General features: G+C 44.7%; 1 protein-coding gene across 1 annotated transcript in view; it reads left to right on the plus strand.

The window, feature by feature from the left end:
- dnah7 (dynein, axonemal, heavy chain 7) overlaps positions 1 to 19,577 on the plus strand; it is a 66,288-nt gene extending 46,711 nt beyond the window's left edge. Inside the window, exons 50-66 of the mRNA XM_061089048.1 lie at positions 304 to 494; positions 2,299 to 2,432; positions 2,550 to 2,885; positions 3,021 to 3,147; positions 3,299 to 3,493; positions 5,273 to 5,365; positions 5,796 to 5,972; positions 6,169 to 6,330; positions 6,444 to 6,644; positions 6,858 to 7,019; positions 7,856 to 8,041; positions 9,026 to 9,163; positions 12,424 to 12,654; positions 14,754 to 14,906; positions 16,030 to 16,207; positions 16,958 to 17,061; positions 19,371 to 19,577. Of these exons, the coding sequence (XP_060945031.1) occupies positions 304 to 494; positions 2,299 to 2,432; positions 2,550 to 2,885; positions 3,021 to 3,147; positions 3,299 to 3,493; positions 5,273 to 5,365; positions 5,796 to 5,972; positions 6,169 to 6,330; positions 6,444 to 6,644; positions 6,858 to 7,019; positions 7,856 to 8,041; positions 9,026 to 9,163; positions 12,424 to 12,654; positions 14,754 to 14,906; positions 16,030 to 16,207; positions 16,958 to 17,061; positions 19,371 to 19,577 (2,975 nt within the window). The remainder of the gene's footprint in view (positions 1 to 303; positions 495 to 2,298; positions 2,433 to 2,549; positions 2,886 to 3,020; positions 3,148 to 3,298; positions 3,494 to 5,272; positions 5,366 to 5,795; positions 5,973 to 6,168; positions 6,331 to 6,443; positions 6,645 to 6,857; positions 7,020 to 7,855; positions 8,042 to 9,025; positions 9,164 to 12,423; positions 12,655 to 14,753; positions 14,907 to 16,029; positions 16,208 to 16,957; positions 17,062 to 19,370) is intronic.

A 19,577-nucleotide genomic window follows, 5' to 3' on the forward strand; every position in this document is an offset into this window, starting at 1 on the left:
TAATGCTAGGTGAGAAGTATGACGACCCTCAGACTTTATTTCGTAAGAGCTAAAAGACAGAAAAGCTAAAATTAGGATATTGTGAGTAAACACTTCAGCTTTGCCTCGTCTGGCTGCAAAATATTGAGAGAACTTAGGAACTTGAGCGGTTGTTCAGCTGTTGAGGCGGAGTTAGTCAACAGTAGACAACTGTGGTTGAGTTTGCAGCTCCCAGATTTGTTTGTAAATGTTTCCGTGCAAATGAGTCGGCCTCCTCTCGTCAGAGAAAACCATTGAAACGTGTTTTCCTTTGTTTGGTTTCAGTGCTGCTGGAGAACGTGGGCGAGGAGCTGGACCCTATCCTGGAGCCTCTGCTGCTGAGACAGACTTTTAAACAGGGTGGTGCCACGTGCATCCGCCTGGGAGACTCCACCATTGAATATTCTCCCGACTTTCGCTTCTACATCACCACCAAGCTGCGCAACCCCCACTACCTGCCTGAGACTGCCGTCAAGGTAGAGAGACGCTGCCTCAGGCGCCGCTCGATTTCCTGCATCACAGAGCATCTCACTCGCTTCACACTATACTAACACATTTTGTTATTATCCTTGTAAATAATATTTTAATGCCATAACAATTTTTTTATATATAGTCAATTCGTTTTTTTGAAAATATTTTTTTATTAGAGTTGTGTTTATTTGCAGCAGTTTCATTCCTGTATTGTGCATCACTGTGTAAAGTCCTGACGCCAATGTGACCTGCTACATCTTCACAAGAGGGACGGGGAAACAACCCTGTCAGTACTGCAATAACATGCATATCCAAGCCAAAGCCCCTATGGACTTACTTTATTATATTCATGCCATAATGTGAGGACACAAAAGAAAAGTCACGTTTGCAAGGGATCTAAAAAAAAAGTCAACAAACTCCGTCCACACCTTCAAAAGTCACACACACACAAGATAGACCCGAGTCGGCTAATTCCTTAATCATAACACACAAACAAATGCCATGGTTGTGTTTAGCAGTTGTCTGTATTGTTGTACTGAGCCTGGTGCAGTTGCCCGGGCCGCCTCTACCCCCCCGCCCCCCATCCACACAGATGGAACAGGTGCCCTTCAGTCCCAGCACAGCGGAGGATGGATGTCTCTTCCCCAGCAGAGCTGCATGCTGCCAGAAGAAGGGACGCGAGTCATAAACTGCCGACTCTCACAGGAACCTGCACAGACATTTACTCTCCTCTGCCTTCATGATAATATTATTGTTGCTGTTCATCACACCTGGCAGTAGCAAGCGACCTAGTTTGTTGCTCCTTCCAAAGTGATTGACGAAAGATAGAACTACATTTTCCAGCATTACGTCATCATTGAAGTTTGAATGTCATGCGGAGCTCTGGAATCGCTCGACACAAACCTGAGGGTGACGGAGAGTTTAACGTTTTATTCAAGGTTTGGTTTGTGTTGTCTTGATTTGAAAATTTAAACCCAGCAAATTGTTTTCTGATAATGAAGAACAAGCCAGTTCTTCCATCACAAACCTTCTCCTTCTTCCCACTAGTAGATGAGTGATACCGCTACTTGTTGGGTCTTTCTTATTGCATCACACTGCTCAAATGACAGCACATTTCAACCCCGGCAACACGGTGAATCATTTTTCACTAACGCCGCCTGCTCCTCGGTGGAGTCTCCCAAGAAAGTATTCCAAGAAAAGGAGTATTAAAGGAAATTGCATTACAGAGAGGCATGGGGGTAGAACGCATTTCCAAAGATCACATTTCTATCTGCTCTTTATGGCTGGCTATTAGATAGATTCAACTCATTTTTTCACATCTGGCTCAATCCTTTTTTCCCTTTTTGCTTAAGTCTTTTGTAAGAGGCAAGCATCAAGGAACCCGGCGCTCATGGAGCTCGGGGGACAAAAGAAAGCAAAGAAGGAGAGTGTATGTGTGAAAAAGGACAAATGGGAGATTTATATGGGCTCTAAGTCTTTACCAGCGGCTGAGTGTGTCCGCGGCATCAATAGAAATGGAATTAGGCCCCAGAGAAGGTGCACTTGTTTATTAGGGCAAAGAGTAGATAGCAGATAAAGGCTTTTAAGGCTCTGGGTAAGTCCGAAGGAGGATGACTAAGGCCGAGGTAAAAGCCTGTGACACCTTTTCACAGAGAAGACAAAAGTTAATTTATCTGTACATTCCCGAGACCGGAGTAGTTATTAGAATTGATTAGGTGTGAGGTTAGTGTGTGTGTGTGTGTGTGTGTGTGTTAAATCCCCTCTCTGTAAATTCTATTTTTATGCATCATGTCCTCCTCTGTGCCGCAGGTGACGCTGCTGAACTTCATGATCACCCCAGAAGGCATCGAGGACCAGCTGCTGGGCATCGTGGTGGCCCGGGAGAGGCCCGATCTGGAGGAAGAGAAACAGGCGCTCATCTTGCAGGGAGCAGAGAACAAGAGGTACAGTAAAAATAATTCCTCATTACGCACCAGAACTAATAAAATAGGCGGTCACCTTCCTCCAAGTGCAAACTGCAGACACGTTGCATTTGTCCTGCATCTTTTTTTTTGTTGCAGACAATTGAAGGAGATTGAGGACGAAATCTTGGAGGTGCTCTCGTCTTCCGAGGGCAACATCCTGGAGGACGAGACGGCCGTCAGGATCCTCTCCTGCTCCAAGGTGCTGGCCAATGAAATCACAGAGAAGCAGGCCGTGGCCGAGGTGACCGAGCGGAAGATTGATGAGACCCGCATGGGCTACACACCCATCGCCGTGCACTCGGCCATCTTGTTCTTCTCCATCGCTGACCTGGCTAACATTGAGCCCATGTACCAGTACTCCCTCGCCTGGTTTATTAACCTCTTCATCAGCTCCATCGACAGCTCGGACAAGAGCGACGACGTGGAGCGGAGGTGAGCGGGGCTGACGAATGCAAATAATCAAATACTAGTTCCTGCCAGTCATTTAAACAAGTGTGGATGAGTTTATTCATTTTGGTTTGGTTTGGAACAAGATGATTAAAATGCTGGTATTTGTACCTCCTCCAGACTACAGATCCTGAGGGACCACTTCACCTACACACTATATGTCAACGTGTGCCGCTCATTATTCGAGAAGGATAAGCTGCTCTTTTCCTTCTGTCTCAGCGTCAATCTGCTCATGCACAATAAGCTGGTGGGAAAATATACACACTCTCATTACTTTCACATTCATTTATGTTAAAATACACACACTATTGCTGTTGGCTTAAACGTTTTAGTCACTTCCCCATGAATGGCAGCGAGTGCTCTGCTGTGGGACCTGTTTGAACAGTTCATGTTTGTAGGTGGAGGAGGGGGAGTGGCGCTTCCTTCTGACAGGTGGCGTGGGCCTGGACAACCCCCACTCCAACCCCTGCACCTGGCTCCCCAAGAAGTCTTGGGATGAAATCTGCCGCCTGGACGAGATGGAGCGTTTCAACGGCCTGCGGCACGACATGGCTCGCCTGAGGAACGAGTGGAAGGCGCTGTACGACAGCTCAGTGAGTCTCACTGCAGCAGGGCGGGTGGTTTGGTCTCTGGGCGTTGTGTTTATTTCTGTTTTGGGAAAAGACAAAGTGGGAAACGTTAGCTGCTTTCTTTCCTTTGTCTCTTCGAAGAGATTCATAAGGTTGAATACCTGATAAGACACCAGAACAAGCAAGGTTAATGGCCATATTCATGAAATCAGCAGGTAGAGAAAGGCACCATTAAATAAAAATGCCCAAGAGAGTTAGCCGGGGTAGAAAACTTGTAAATGCTCCCAGAATGTAATAGCAGTCAGTCTATATATTAACATAACTGGCAAGGTGGGCAGGGTGGGAACTAGGTCACAATTAGCCCTGACGAGAACATTTGACTTTCCTGGAAGTTCCACAAGACCAAAGTCTATAAAACATATTCTAAAGATTTAAAACACAGATCTGATCACCTTACAAAGTGGACACTCAGGTCTTTCATACAGTCATGATGATTTATTTTAAAAAACAAGATGGTGCTGGATGAAAAAGCCAAATTCCATTCAAAACAACGGTTTGTAAACCAATTGGTGAGGACAGTGGTTTACCTCTTGTTATTAACCACACGTAACCAGCACCTGCAGCTTCTACCTCCATGTTGGATGTGTTGGGATCATTAAGTAATAAAAAATCTTTATTATTACTACCCCAAAAAGGTTTAACATTTGTCCATTCATGGGAGTTTGATTGTTGTGTGACTATTTAGATTAACTTTGTATCATTACTAAGTTACTAATAGCGTTTTTTATAATATCTTGTAATTATTTGTGTATATTCAATTTCAGCTTCTTTTTCTTAATTCATGTGTTATCATGTTTGTTATTTAAAGTGTGTTGAACAAACACAAAGTGAAGAAAGGAAGTGGGAGAGGAACATTCTTTTCCTTTCAGGTACAGACGATGCACAAAGCGCTCTGTCCATCTCTGAACCATGGAAATCAGAAATTGAAGTTTGGTCTAATTAAATCTCGACTGTTCTGTTGTGTTAGTCACATCCACGCAATCTAGATGCAAGAGCAGCTGTTTAATCAACGTGTGGTGCACACACGCTCGTCACTTAGCTGTCACACTCACACACACACACACACACACACACACACACACACACACACATAGACACACACTCACACACACCATCTTTGATTTATAATCAACCGAATCAGCCATAACACTTCTATCTAATTAAATCTAGTTTGTTCCAGTTGTAGAATTCACATTTATTTAATCTTGATGTAACAACAGCTGTTCAATCAAGCACTCCAACTCCAACTCCAACACACACAAACACACACACACACACACACACACACACACACACACACACACACACATGCTAACACACCCACACACACACAGAGAATCCCCAGGAGATCCTAAATAGGTGTATCCATCTCGAAGCACCTGCCAGCGCACATAGCCAGAAGTCTCTCAACAAACAGCCGGGAGGAAATTATTCCACAACTTCCTGCTTCCTCTGCTCACTTCCTCTGGTGCACTCGTCCAACAAATTAATCAAACATATTGCTCTGACCTAGGACCCACCTTTTTTACCTGTTTCCCATTTTCTTCCGCTCTGTCCTTTTTATACGTGTTTATATAAATATATATACCCACATGTTGCTCCTCCTCATGCACTTTACAGATTATCCTCATAAAACTGAACCGGCTCATATTTATGACGATGTACATTGTGCTCCAGTGTGGAGGATGAGGTGATTCCTCTTGTGTACAGAATCATTTCATTCTGGGCTGTGCTTGTTTGCAGGATCCCCATCAGACTCCGTTCCCTGACGAGTGGCAGGAGAAGCTGAGCCAGTTTCAGAAGATGCTGGTGATTCGTTGTCTCAGACCAGACAAGGTTAGGTCATGTGGTGTTTTGGAAAAGATTGACGAACCTTCTCTGGACGGCAACAGGGTTTTCTGTGTCAGGGTCTGAAGAGGGCAAGGTGTCAAATTAATTAATCTGAAGTTTATACCATTAAAAGTCTTAACTACAGTAAAATATTATTGATTTCAGTTCACTGGGCTTGGCTAAGGGAAGGACTATGGATACTAACTGTCCCTGCCTGTAATTTACATGGTGTTTCAAGGGATATTCTTTACTAGGCTTCCTCAACTTATCCTCAATTAGGAAATATCTGTTGCACTTGATATCGGTCTAGAATTTCATATATGATGGTGTTAACAAGGTCTTAAAAAAGTCTGCAGAATCCTGTCAAGTTTTCCAACTACTACAACCTTGTTTCAGGTAAAAAGGAAAAAGCTAATTCCATTATTTCCCCCTTCAGATTATTCCCATGGTGCAGGAGTTTGTTTCCGACAGTCTGGGTCGTCCTTTTATTGAAACGCCACCCTTCAATCTGAGCAGCGCCTTCGTCGATAGCCACTGCTCGGCCCCCCTCATCTTCATCCTCTCCCCCGGCTCGGACCCCATGGCTGCACTGCTCAAGTTCGGTGATGAAAAGGTACAGAGACAAGTGGGAGAATCCAGCAGCTTTGAGGTCTTCTGTGTGTACAAACTGAAAATGAAAATAGGAACATTTTATTCTTCAAGATTTGCCTGGCTCCCCACACGGGTCTTAAAAGCACTGAAGATTATTTTGGCTCCTTACTGCAGCTACATACAGTAACAGTGTGTTTGTGTGTGTTGTTTTCCCTCAGGGCTTCACTGGCAACAAGCTGACCTCCCTCTCTCTGGGCCAAGGCCAGGGCCCTATCGCTATGCGTATGATTGAGACAGGCATTAAAGAGGGCACCTGGGTGGTTCTGCAGAACTGCCACTTGGCCACGTCCTGGATGTCAACGTTGGAGAGAGTCTGTGAGGTCAGAGGTCACACAATCCTTCCGTGCACAGGTTATATACCCAGAGGGGAAAGTGCAAACCAGTTTCCTTCAGTATGTTCATTTACTGACTTGTTCTTCTTGGCGGTGAGCAGGCGCTGAACCCGGACTCCACCCACCCGGACTTCAGGCTGTGGCTGACCAGTTACCCGTCTCCCACCTTCCCTGTGGCTGTGCTTCAGAACGGGGTGAAGATGACCAACGAGGCGCCGAAGGGCCTCCGCGCCAACATTGCACGCTCATTCTTAATGGATCCCATCTCTGACCCGGAGTTTTTTGACAGCTCCAGCAAACCGGTCAGTGTGTGTGTGTGTGTGGGTGTGTGTCTAGATGGCTTGCTGTTCACATATTTCGTGCTTACATCAGCAGGTGGTTAGGCTCCTTTGTGTGTTTTTTCCCACCCCTGCTGTGCTTTTCAAAGGGCAGTTGTTTTAGCTGTGCAAATATGAAATAAAGCAGCACTGTTTATGTTCGACGATGTCTTCCACTTGTGTATATCCACCTCCCAGGCCGTGTTCAAGAAGCTGCTGTACGGCCTGTGTTTCTTCCACGCCCTGACCCAGGAGAGAAAGAAGTTCGGACCTCTGGGCTGGAACATTCCGTACGAGTTCAATGAGACCGACCTGCGGATCTCAGTACAGCAGCTGCACATGTTCCTGGAACAGTACCGGGTTTGTTGTGCTTCTTTTCATGGAGGATTCTTACATTTCTGCTATTACCTGAAGTGTAATCTCTATAATGGGAATATACAGAAACTGTAGGTGAGGGACAAGATTCTGATTTCTGTTTCTAGTTTAACCGGCTCTAGATGCCAGCAGGAAAACAGTGTATGTGAAGAGCAGAAGATGGCTCAACTGTATATCCTGGCGTTTAACGCTGCTTTTATTCAATCAAATAACTAATCTAACAAATAACTAAGCTTTCAGCCGCTCTGCTCCTAAACTCTGGAACTCACTCCCACCTGACATCCGAAACATTGACTCCTTCCCTCAGTTCAAATCCTCTCTCAAAACCCACCTTTTCAGGATTGCATTCTCACTGTAGTTGCCATGCTGTTTTTACTTGCACTTTTAATTTTAATTGTTTTGTTATTTGTTTGCTCCTGTTTTAAATTGTAAAGCGTCCTTGAGTGACATGAAAGGCGCTGTGAAATAAAATGTATTATTATTATTATTATTAATTAGAGCTAAACTTACAGAGAAAATGAACAGTTGTACATGCATCAGTGTAATAAGAACTTACTATAGTGACAAACCATCTTTGAGAGGAAAGAAATGTTGACGTCTATTTTAACTTTTTAGTTTGGTCCATGTCACATCCACTCACATGGAGGAGGCTGGGTTTGTGACCTGTTCTGCAGTCAGCAAGAAGGTGGAGATCAAGTTGCTTTGGCTTCACTTCACAGGAGCTGTCATGGTTCATCCCGGGGAACAGTCCATGGTGCAACCCCAACACATGGCCTTTCAGTGGTTCCTCTACTAAAGGCCTGATTCCTTGTTTCCTGCAGGAAGTGCCATTTGATGCTCTCCGCTACATGACCGGCGAGTGCAACTATGGCGGGCGCGTGACAGACGACTGGGACCGACGGACACTGCGCACGATCCTGTCCATCTTCTACACTTCAGAGATCAACGAGGACCCCGACTATAAGTTTGATCCCAGTGGGCTCTACTATGCACCGGCAGAGGGAGATGTAAGAAAAAGAAAATCCATGAAGACAACTATAAATCGCAGCAAACACTAGTCTTAGCATCGAGAAGGGTTCTGTGTAGATCAAAGCTTTAGCTTAGATTTGGCTGAAACCACATAAATACCCACATGATTTTTAGAAAGATTAGGAAATGCTATTTGTTTCCTGGGGAGACTTTGCAAAGTGTTTCAAACAGAGTCAGAAAGAGTCAAAGCACGTCACTGTCTCACTAACTCACATTCAGGCTGAAGATTCACCACAACACCTCTCTTTTCACTTTGATCATCTACGAAATGCAGGTATTTCTTTATTGTCAACGACGGAGCGCACGTATGAGGAGATCCTCCTCAGAAGATATGCTCCTTTGTAAACTAGATGAAAGTGGCTCCGCTCCTCCTGAGCCTAATCAAGTATTTATTAGCTCATAGAGATGACAACAGACACTGGGAGCCGATATGTAAGAGCTGTGCTTTGCGTCGATGAAAAGGTTTTTGTTGTATTCAAGATACTCTGACCGTTCTGAGGTCTAATTTTTCTATAGCATTGTTGAGCCTGGAACGTCACTGCCTTAAAAAACTCAAGAAAAGTTGAACTCACTTTAATGTGTTTGTTTTTAGACTGAGCGTATCCCAGGACTCGCAGTTGCTTAGCGAAGTTGTTGAGCTGCCTTTAAAAAGTCATTAGGAGATGAAATGTGTGTAACAAGGCACAGCAGGCGGCCACCATCAGTGAAGGTTGATATATTTGTTAACACAAGTGCAATCTATGACGCGCTCCACTATTTGGCATTTTGTTCTCCAGCGCTTCACCCCCCTCCAACCACATCTTTTATTCATGAAGTCACATTTACATAGTCATTATCATAAATGTCAGCAGTCTAAGGAGCCAACTTGTTTTTCACAGAGTGTTATTACTGGAGATGTTTTGTGGTGTTGCGTTAAAAAATCATCCTCTTACTTCACTCCTTTCCATGCATCTCTGTTGCAGTACAACAGCTACATCGAATACACAAAGTCGTTGCCACTCAGCCCGTCGCCCGAGGTTTTCGGAATGAACGCCAACGCAGACATCGCCAAGGATCAGGCCGAGACACAACTGCTGTTTGACAGCATCCTGCTCACACAGGTAAATCCATAGATATATATAAAGACTAGATATCTCGCGCGACGGATCCGGACGTCACCTCATGGCGGCCATCTTGTTGCGGGAGGCTCTCTCACCCATAACATTGTGTTGGTAGTGGTAAATAACCCTAACTTGCTCAATTTTCAACCGATTTTGAAACGGTCTGGTTTGTTATAAACGTCAGAGATGTAGTTATGACACTGCATAAATTATTATTTTTTTTTAGAAAATAACATAATTATTCATAAGTACACAGTGTCATATCTACATCTCTGACGTTTATAACAAACCAGACCGTTTCAAAATCGTTTGAAAATTGAGCAAGTTATGGTTATTTACCACTACCAACACAATGTTATGGGTGAGAGAGCCTCCCGCAACAAGATGGCTGCCATGTGGTGACGTCCAGCTCCGTTGGCCGGCAACGCGGCCGAGATATCTAGTGTTCATATCTGTGGGTAAATCCACCCAGGCTACAGCAGGGATTGTTCTGATCAGCGAAGTCAGTGATTTAGAAGCACGTAGAAACACGTACACCAGTCAGTCCCAGCATCAAAACCAGTAACTGATTGTTACGTTGGGGGATGATGGAGGAATATTTATACTTTATCAAAGCAAATGAGCCACGAAAAATAACTCAAAGTGCTTCACTAACATATTTTGTGGCAGTTCAGAAAAATAGACGACGTAAAGATGAACCTGAAGCATCTTGATCGCCACCTGGTGGCTGACCACAGTATAGGTCATAAACCCAGCCTCCATGTCAGTTGATGGAACATGGAGTGAAAATTCACCTGAAACAATTTTTTCTCAATAAGTTTTATTTCATTTTAGATGAAAATTTTTCAATGTTCAATTTCCCTTTTTAAGTTTGGGTTTGAATTCGTTATTTGTTGCTAAACAAAATGGGTTTGAAACGTCATGGTGACTCATGTTCGGTTGAGCACATGCATCGGGGGGGTCCCTCTCCAGCTCCATCCCCAACACCAACTGTTCAGACTCCGGCTCCAAATACGCATGATGACAACGTTTGTATCCGTTTGAATATCTTGGCTCCACTCCTGGATCGTGGGAGGAAGCGGTGATGCTTCGTCCATCTTCATTTACAGTTAATGTTTCAGAATGAACTGAAAACACGATTCAGATATTCACCACTCAGCCAAACTATTTAACACCACTCACCAGTTCTTTACAAAAAGAGGTTGAAAACAATATAACCATTAAATACATAGCTTAAGATTTTTATTTTATTTAGTTAAATGTTACTTATTTTAATACCTGAATGCCATGTCACTCAAACAATAAAAGCACCGTGATGCTGAATTAATTAATACAATTTGCAATTAAATGACCCCGAGGTTTGCGACCATAAAACTGGGCAAGACATATTTGGCATTGAGGCCTGGCATGGGCGCACAAGGGGGGGGGGGGGGGGGGGGGCCCTGGTCGCTTACCAAACCAGTGGCTCCGTTGGCCGACTTCCCAGACGCTCAGCTGGAATGTCACTACTCAGTTGGTAGACTTTCAAATCGTAGATAACATTCATCACACTCTCAGTCAGCAAATACATGACATGAGCGAACACACAAAGCAAATAAACCCGAGTACAAGCATTAAATCACATTTACTTAGACACTGAAATACGGCCTCACACAAACACACGCCGAGCGTCAACACGCCTCCCTCGGCTCTCTGTCGGTGGCAGAGGCCCCGGCCTTAAATGCTGCACTGAAATATGCAGCGTTAATTAAAGAGGAACATATAAATAAATATTTCGGCTGCTTGTAAAAGAGATTTCTCAAAGAACAACAAAGTCCCACTGTAGCTACACAGAGTGGCTCACAGTGGCTGTGGCGGATCGGTTTGATCATCATTACGTCTCCGCTCTGTGGACTACGTTAGCTTGCTGAGGATTATATCCTACAGCTTCCTGGTTGCACTCAGTGTTTGCTGCAAATCAAATTTGAGGCGTTTTCACATCAAGGCTCACTTGAAAATGACAGAAGTGCGGCTTCTCCCTCAAAGTGAACAGAGATTTATTATTTATCCGAGTATGTATTTATTTATTTTAAGATACAGAGCGCTGCCTCTCCCTTATCAAAACTCAAAAGTTTAAATTGCCTAAACTCCTGTGGGACTTCAAGTTGATATTAAACAAGTGTGAGGGATCAACACATAACACCAGACGAGTGTGTGTGTGTGTGTGTGTGTGTGTGTTTGTGTGTGTCTGTGTGCGTGTGCAGAGTCTCTCTCGTCTCCGTGGATACAGCGAGGCTGCATTTTGACAGCTACAGAATTGGCTCGCCCCAAACAAATAGAAAATGATTTCCACAGGCATCGGCCACTTCTCGACTTCAAGTTAAAATTAGAGCCCAGCGGAGTCTGGGCATTTATTCACATAACCTCCGCATTCAACAAGATTAATAATGGCTTCAGTCATGTGTGAACTTTATTTGCATCTAATACGGACTCATCCGTCTCAATGACCGATAAACACAGAGACGCTTCAAATGGGATGAAGCAGCTATTTGTCATTCCCCTACTGTAACCCCGACGCCATTAGCCAATCATGATCCATTAACGCTGGCTACCGACTGGGCATCGAAAAGGTAAATTGTGCAAGTTGGACTGAGAGGAAAGCAGGGTGAGTGATTTCTAGAATTGTTATTATAATTGTCCGGGAAATTGGGTAGAAATGCTACGAAGCTTTCCATCTGCTGAGGCTGTTCAAATGAGCTTATTGAAGAAAGTGTTTGTTTAATGCTGAGATATTACTTGCTGGAATCTGTCTCTTGTTGCAGTAGCACCTACACTCCAGCCTGTAAAGGTCAAATAACTGATGAAACTATGATTCTCTGTGTCACTTTGTGTTAAAAGTAGACAATCTTAATCAATCTAGCACAAAGATAATCACAATCAGAAAAACTTGGTTTATCCGCGAGGGTTTTGTTAGTGGCTCCACCAAAGAACAGAAATATATTAAGACCAAGACAATTATAGTTAGTGTACATATATCCAAAAGTAAGTGCATCATAATTCAATAATTAATTACTTTATAATTAAATACAAGCAAAGTCAGAAATTTCTCAACATTAGGATCTTTTCAGGTTTGAAAAGACAAAATAAACCAAACAGGAAATGCATCATTTGAGTCAAAGTCAAAAGCAGCAAAAACATAATTTCTCTCTCAAAGAAATGATAAACTGTCAACCCAACTCCCCCCCCCCCCCCTCTCATCCGTCCTCCGTGTCTCTGATCAGACCCGCTCTTCAAGCGGAGACGCCAAATCCTCCGATGACCTGGTCTTCGATGTGGCGGCCGACGTCCTGAGCAAGCTGCCCGGAGACTTCGACCTGCAGGCGGTGATGAGGCGTTTCCCCACCAGCTACAACCAGAGCATGAACACGGTGCTGGTGCAGGAGATGGGCCGCTTCAACAGCCTGCTCCACACCGTCCGGGACTCCTGCGTCAACATCCAGAAGGCCATCAAGGTACGCCTGCCCACGTGTGTGACGTGACACATCTTACATATCAGGTCTAAAGGCCAATTTATGCCTTTAGGGCGGTCTTATCTGTCCGTTTTTTCTATTACGGACAGATAAGACCGCCCTATCCGTCGTGAAACGCCCTCTTCGAGTGCTTCGGACAGCTTTTCGTACACGTCTGATTTTTCTAACTATCCGTCTTCATGTTGGAGACCCGACGGACCGCTCTTGGCTGTGATTGGTCCGCGAACGACATCATTTCCGTATGACGTCATTTCCGTATTTCCGGACCTCAAACTTCCTGTTTACATGTAGCAACAAACACGAACACAACTATGATTCTACGATTAATGTGACGTGTGTGTTAAGCCAGCGGAGTTGTCCGGCTGACGGTGGGTCGTTAGAGCACTGACGGCATGTGTGCACGGTCACATACGGTTATAACGAGCTTTCAAAACGGCTCTAGCAGGCTAGGCTAGCGGGCTAGGCTAGCCACCATGCTAACTGCGGTGGTAACAGTGCAATAACCCGCCGTCACGACTTTAATTCCACTTCTATCATGACACTGTTTCTATAATACCGTCAGGTTAGAAGCAAACACTGGATAGTAGTAGTTAGTGTCGGGAGTCCCTGCTGACTGTGTGTGGAAGCTGGGAGGGGAGCTAGCTCCGGTTAGCTTCTAGCTACATGTAGCCTCAAGCAGATTCAAGCTGTGGAATCAGCAACACAGTTCGGAAACAAGACCGGGGAACCGCTGCGCTAAGAAACGATTACATCAGCATCTTGACCCGCTGGGTGTCACTTTATTTAGTTCTGTTAGTTGCCATGGTTCAGTGTGTGGGAGGAGCTAACATGTCAACAGAGACACGTGGACTTCTTCTTCCCAAATGGGGTAGGCTTCTCTGAGCTCGTCTTCCGTTGCGCCACCTATGGGTTTGGCGATGAATTTTTTCCGACGGACTGTGTCGGAGAAGTAAAAATCAAAAAGACTCTTTGCCCCCCGCTGAGAACTCTCCGAGAAACGGACACGTAGTAGTATATAAGAGCCTTAAGGGCTCACAGTGAAATCCTCACAATCCGGCTCCTTCTCTCTGTGATCCTAATCATTTATTAAAAATAGTTTTAGTATAATATATGACCCTGTGCAGTGTAATTACACAAAATCTGTTTGTTTTAAACAGTGAGGGCCAAATGATGAATCATCATTGATTTTACATTGCTGTGCTGCGAAAGCAATATTTCATCAGTGGAGGCACGCCTCTACTAAACGATTACAGAGGAAACTCTGGTAATGCATCTTGAGAAATCAAATACCGTGAGCGTTCAACACAACACTAATCTAACACGATCATTTTCTAATGGAAACACTGGGGGAATGTGTGTCGTTATCTACAGATAGAGAGAGAGAAGAGAGAGAAAGCCTCCTCCTGTGTCTCAGAAACCCTGTGTTTAGATAACACACTCGGTGAAGATAGAAGCAATGAGCTGTGTCAGAAAGAAAATAAACGAACGCTTCACAGAAATGTTGTTGACCCTGTGGGAAGGACTGTGTTGAAGCAGCCACGTGAATCCTCACATCGTGAACTGCTGCTTTTGACCTTCTCTTCAGAAAGTGTTCTTTTCCTCCGCAGCCGAGAGGAGAACTGAGCCCACCCTGCAAGATACAGTATCTCCGTTCCTGCAGTGCTGTTATGTATTCTAACCATTTCCTTCAGCCGAGCCCAAAGACTGTACAGGATCATCTGCAGCTCTGTGAGGCGGCTCTGCACAGTGGAGCTCTGAGCTGAAACCTGCAGTGAAATGACATGTATTCGTGGAAATGTTTTATATTAGCGCGTGGTTAACAGAGAACCCGCATTTTGTTTAGTGCTTAAACAATATTTCTCACTTTCCTTTTTATTAACTAAACTGTATTTTTATCGTTCTGCATTTTCATGCCTCCGCAACGATGACAACCAGTGACCGGAGGCCTTATGTTTATGGGTTGTCCACCGGACTCATGTGAATTTGACATCTCCAGAACGCAACGGAATTTCATGATACAAATGTTGAATTGTGTGTGTGTGTGTGTGTGTGTGCGTGTGTGTGTGTGTGTGTGTGTGCAGGGGCTGGTGGTGATGTCTTCGGAGCTGGAGGACGTAGTCAGCAGCATCCTGACGGGTCGTATTCCAGGCATGTGGATGAAGAAGTCCTACCCCAGCCTCAAACCCTTGGGAAGCTACGTCAACGACTTCCTGGAGCGACTCAAGTTCCTACAGGTGCTGAAAACTGCTCCAAAATTCAGTATCAGATGCTGCGATTACAATTAGGTGTATTAGGTGTATTAGGTTAGCAACAACTGATTGTCTGAGACAACTTAATAACCTCGAAAAAAGAGGCGCTAGAGGTATAAATAGAAAAGGAAAAAGGGAAATTGAAAAAGGAGAATATATTTAAAAGATTACAGCGAAGGAAACAAGAGAGGAAAATGTTTATAACGGATCCTCTTGAAAAGGAGAGGTCTCTTAATCACGCTGTTCCTTCAGGGTCAGCTTATCTTTGTCCTCCCTCGCCGGAAGGCATCGGAGGTGAGGAGCTGGTATCACATGGAAAAGTTCACAGTGTCCTTTATAGTCGACTGTGACCCGGCCTTAAGCTGTGTCACACTCACAGTTACACAAGACCCCTTCACCGTCGGTACAGGAAGCACATGCAGACACACACGGCCTATCATGTGAGTCCGCAGAGTGAACTGCTGCACCCAGTGTGTGTGTGTGTGTGTGTGTGTGTGTGTGTGTGTCCTGGGTTTCGTAACAGACACAGCTCACTTTCTTTCTTCCTCCACATTTAAGAAAATACTAATTGTGAGTTTTCCCAAAAAACATGAGGTTCATCTCAGTTTCATATAACAAACTTGATGTTCTTTGCTTAGCTTCTAGACTGGAAACCCACGTTGTATCCTGTCACTGAAACAGTAATTTCACTCATTGAGATATTGATCTAAGTTCGATGGTTTGAATGTGTAAGCTATTCGTTAACATGTAATATAAGCCAGTTCTTTACCACTAACTCTTTCAAACCGTTTCCAGTCTTCATGCGTTTTAAACCCTTATTATATGGAAAATAACTTGCACGTATGTTATGTGATGTTAATAATTCATTCAGTAATGTTTTTTAACCAAGAGACGACATGTTTTATGAGCCTGCTTTTAGAACTTTGAACACTTTGCTCAATCGTATGTTCATGGGTCTTTTATTTCTTGTCGACTATATTCAAATGAAAAAGCTGTACCTAACCTTCCCAGAGCTCAGTTCCTTCCTCTGAAACCCAGTGTGTCCACTCTGTTCTGGCCGGTCTGGTTGTAAATGTCACTCCTGTCTCTGCCCCGTTGTTCTGTCCAGGACTGGTATGATAACGGTACGCCGGCTGTATTCTGGGTATCAGGATTCTTCTTCACCCAGGCCTTCCTCACAGCCAGCCAGCAGAACTACGCCAGGAAACACACCGTCCCCATTGACCTGCTGGGCTTCGACTTCGAGGTCCTGGACGACAGACAATACAAACTGCCCCCAAAGGATGGTAGGATACTACAAGAGGGAGAGGGGGGGAGGATAAAAGCATGATCGAGGGTGTTTAATGGAGAACGAAGGACGGCAGTTTAATAGTAAACAGAGGATTTCAGGACAGCTATTGAAAGGAAATATTCAACAAACCATCCACTAGTTCAATGACGGCAGAGAAAAGACTATAGGAGGAGATATCGAGCACTTTGAGAGGGATGGAGACGTCAGAAGGAAATGAACACAGGGTTTTTCTACACAGAAAGGCAAAGAAAAGAGGCACATTAGCAGTGGGTGGACGAGGAGAAGCGGATGAGAAGTGACACTAGGCCGAGTGAAAACGAGAGCGGCGGAGAAGAAAGCGAGTAGAGAGTTAAAGCGCTAAAGCCGCCAGCGCTCCTCGTCTGCACGGACGCCTGCATCAGCCCCTCGCTGTGCCTCCGGCTCGTCTCAGTCAGAGTCTCCCCCTCAATCAGCGCCGAGCCGGGGGTCCCGTCTCACTCAGAGCTCCGCCCCAACCGCCAGACTGCTAATCTGACAGTGTGTTTGTGCAGTTGGCTGTGTGATACCGACAGAAAAAAAGCCTTTTAATAGGAGAGTTCACGTGCTGTATGAAAAGGTCATTTCAGCTTCGGTCACAAGGGCTCGGTGACGGTGGGAAGAGCCGGTGAGATTCCCCAGGGCTCCTCCTTATCTGCTGGTTGTGTGGCGCTTGTGTTAGGCAGTGGGTCGACTCTGGACACAACACTGACTGCCTCTTTGTTTACAGGTGTGTACATCCACGGCCTCTTCCTGGACGGCGCCCGCTGGGACAGAAAGACCAAACTTCTGGCTGAGTCCCACCCTAAAGTCCTGCATGACCCCCTGCCCGTGGTGAGCGGAGCACCCACCACATCGTTAATGCTGATTACAATTGAATAAAGCCCAGTCTGCTCTGATTGGCCCAATCTGTTGTGATAAGTCAACCACTTCTGCTTCTGCTCTCGCTTTCCGTAGCTTCGTAAGGGGGCGTGGCAGACTTGCCGCTCGATTTGCTTATGCAATCATAAAAAATCTTGATCACATGATATCACAATTCCAGGTTTTAGCCAGACTGGAGCTTAACCCCCCGGGAGCAGTGTTTTCTGTGGAGGAGAGAAACTCCCTTCACCACAGACCTTTAACAGATATAAACCACAGTGTCACTCAATGGAGCTCACACAGTCCCCTGAGGAAATCACAGTTACATTCACTAGATCCAGATTTTATCCAGATCTGCACCAAATTACACTTAAATCAAGATCCCTGAATTTCCTGGATCATCTCTCTCATCTGGATCCACACACACATTTCATGGGTTCCTCCCTGATCCCAACTGTACTCTTCCACCAGGTTTAATGGAAGTGAGTTTTGTAGTATTTAGTTATATAGAATCATATAATAATTCCTGGAAGTATCCTGATAATCAGACTGAAATTACTTAATTTAGCCCGAGCCCATGTTCCTGTTGTTTATAAAGTTATTCAACACATATCAGAATTTAAAGGAAAGGACACTTTAACATAATCATCTGTTATTCCAAATCCACAAAACTAATTTTTATCAACTGCTGTTCTCAAAGTGAAAACACGCATTTCTTCCTTAAAAAAAAACCCCTCACCATCTGCCTCCGTATCAAATATTGATTCTAAGACATCTCCTGTGTTTTGATCATTTGAGGAACTGGTACATTTCTAACGAGAGGAATGTGTGGGATCGCACTTTATACGCCGTTAGGATTTGCCACATCAGTGTGGGCAGCGATTCAACCTCACTGACAGATCACTTGTTGTGAATGGTGAAAAACAACATCTATTGCATAAGATGTATTCTGCTCCTGTGAATCCCTTCAGCTGTACGGCTGGTTATTTTTTTTAAATCAGAGACAAATGAGTCTCTGATGAGAAACTGAACAACAACCTCAGTGTTGTAGCTGCAGCTCCACTCAGGACGAAGCTCACAGCTCCTCTTCCTCGGAGCTCCTCACAGAGCTGCAGCCGTTGGACGCCCGCATGGCTCCGTCTTTCATCCTCATATTAATTAATACAGTTTGACATGGTTTATAAAAGTCGACTGACAGAGTGATGGAAGCATGGCGCCAGAGGTGAAGAGCGAGGGATGTTTTCCTCTTTCTTCTTCTTCTTCTTCCTCGTTCTCTCTTCTTCACTTTCTTCACTTTGCCTTCAAATGGTTATGAATAATGCACAAGCGTGACTTTTTTTAATATTCAAACATTTCAGGGCAAGTTATTAACAGAATCAGTTTTTTGACACGACCGGAACTTAATTAAAAATGTGTTTATTATTTGTTGGGGAAAAACACAACAGTGGCTGCTGAGGCTGCTTTGAAATGCAAATCCTCCCGGAGACGCCTGTTATGGAACTAGAAGAGGACTTTTCTGGCTGCAAATCAACAAACGCTTTTTGTTTGTTGTTGCGGTGTTTTGTGTAAGATGTTTTTTGAGTGGCCCAGTTTATCCCTTTTGCATAAACCAAGACTTGTTAATGGTCCAAAGGGAATCTATTGTTTTAGAAGTTTACGTCCCCACAGTTACAATTTGTAAGTTAATGTCTGGAAAACAAATTGAGATGCGGGCTAGTTTCAAGCTTTGTGTCCCGACCAGCGGCTGGAAATAAAGATGGACGACACGTCTCCACTTCCTCCCACTGTACTGAAAATGAAGCCAAAATATCCTGGATACCTGTGCTGCCATGTTGTGCAGGAGACCATGATTGAGTGAAGTATGGCATTAGTCAGTCTCAGATTCAAGACTCAAGGTTCAACATATTTACTGTATTTTTACTTTTTAGTTTGGCCACTAGCATGGAGGAGGTAGGGTTTACCACCATACTGCAGCCAGCCACCAGGGGGCAGTCCAGATATGTTGGCTTCATTTTGGATAGCTGTTGTCGTCCATCTTTATATACAGTTGTTGATCCTGACTTCTGAAAGCTTTAAAACATGCATCATCGTGTCTCTGTCTTGGAATCAGACTGTGAACAGTGTTGAATTATTTCACCAGTTAAATATATTAAAAGGTAAACAGCCTCTAACTGACACTGACCATTTTTCAAAGTGACTAATTGAGAAGGTGAACATGGCGGCCATCATTTGACCCTGTTACCTCATGACCGCCCCTCTCTCTCTCTCTCTCTCTCTGTCAGATGTGGTTGAAGCCCATTAAGCGACAGGACGTCCCCCAGAGGATGTGTTACGTGGCGCCCGTCTACAAGACCAGCGAGCGGCGCGGCACGCTGTCCACCACGGGACACTCCACCAACTACGTCATCTCCATGACGCTGAACTCCAGCGTGCCGGCCGAGCACTGGATCGGACGAGGGGTGGCGCTGCTCTGCCAGCTCAGCTCCTAG

This window comes from Limanda limanda, chromosome 16 (genome assembly GCF_963576545.1).
Source record: "Limanda limanda chromosome 16, fLimLim1.1, whole genome shotgun sequence".
Classification (NCBI taxonomy): Eukaryota; Metazoa; Chordata; class Actinopteri; order Pleuronectiformes; family Pleuronectidae; genus Limanda; species Limanda limanda.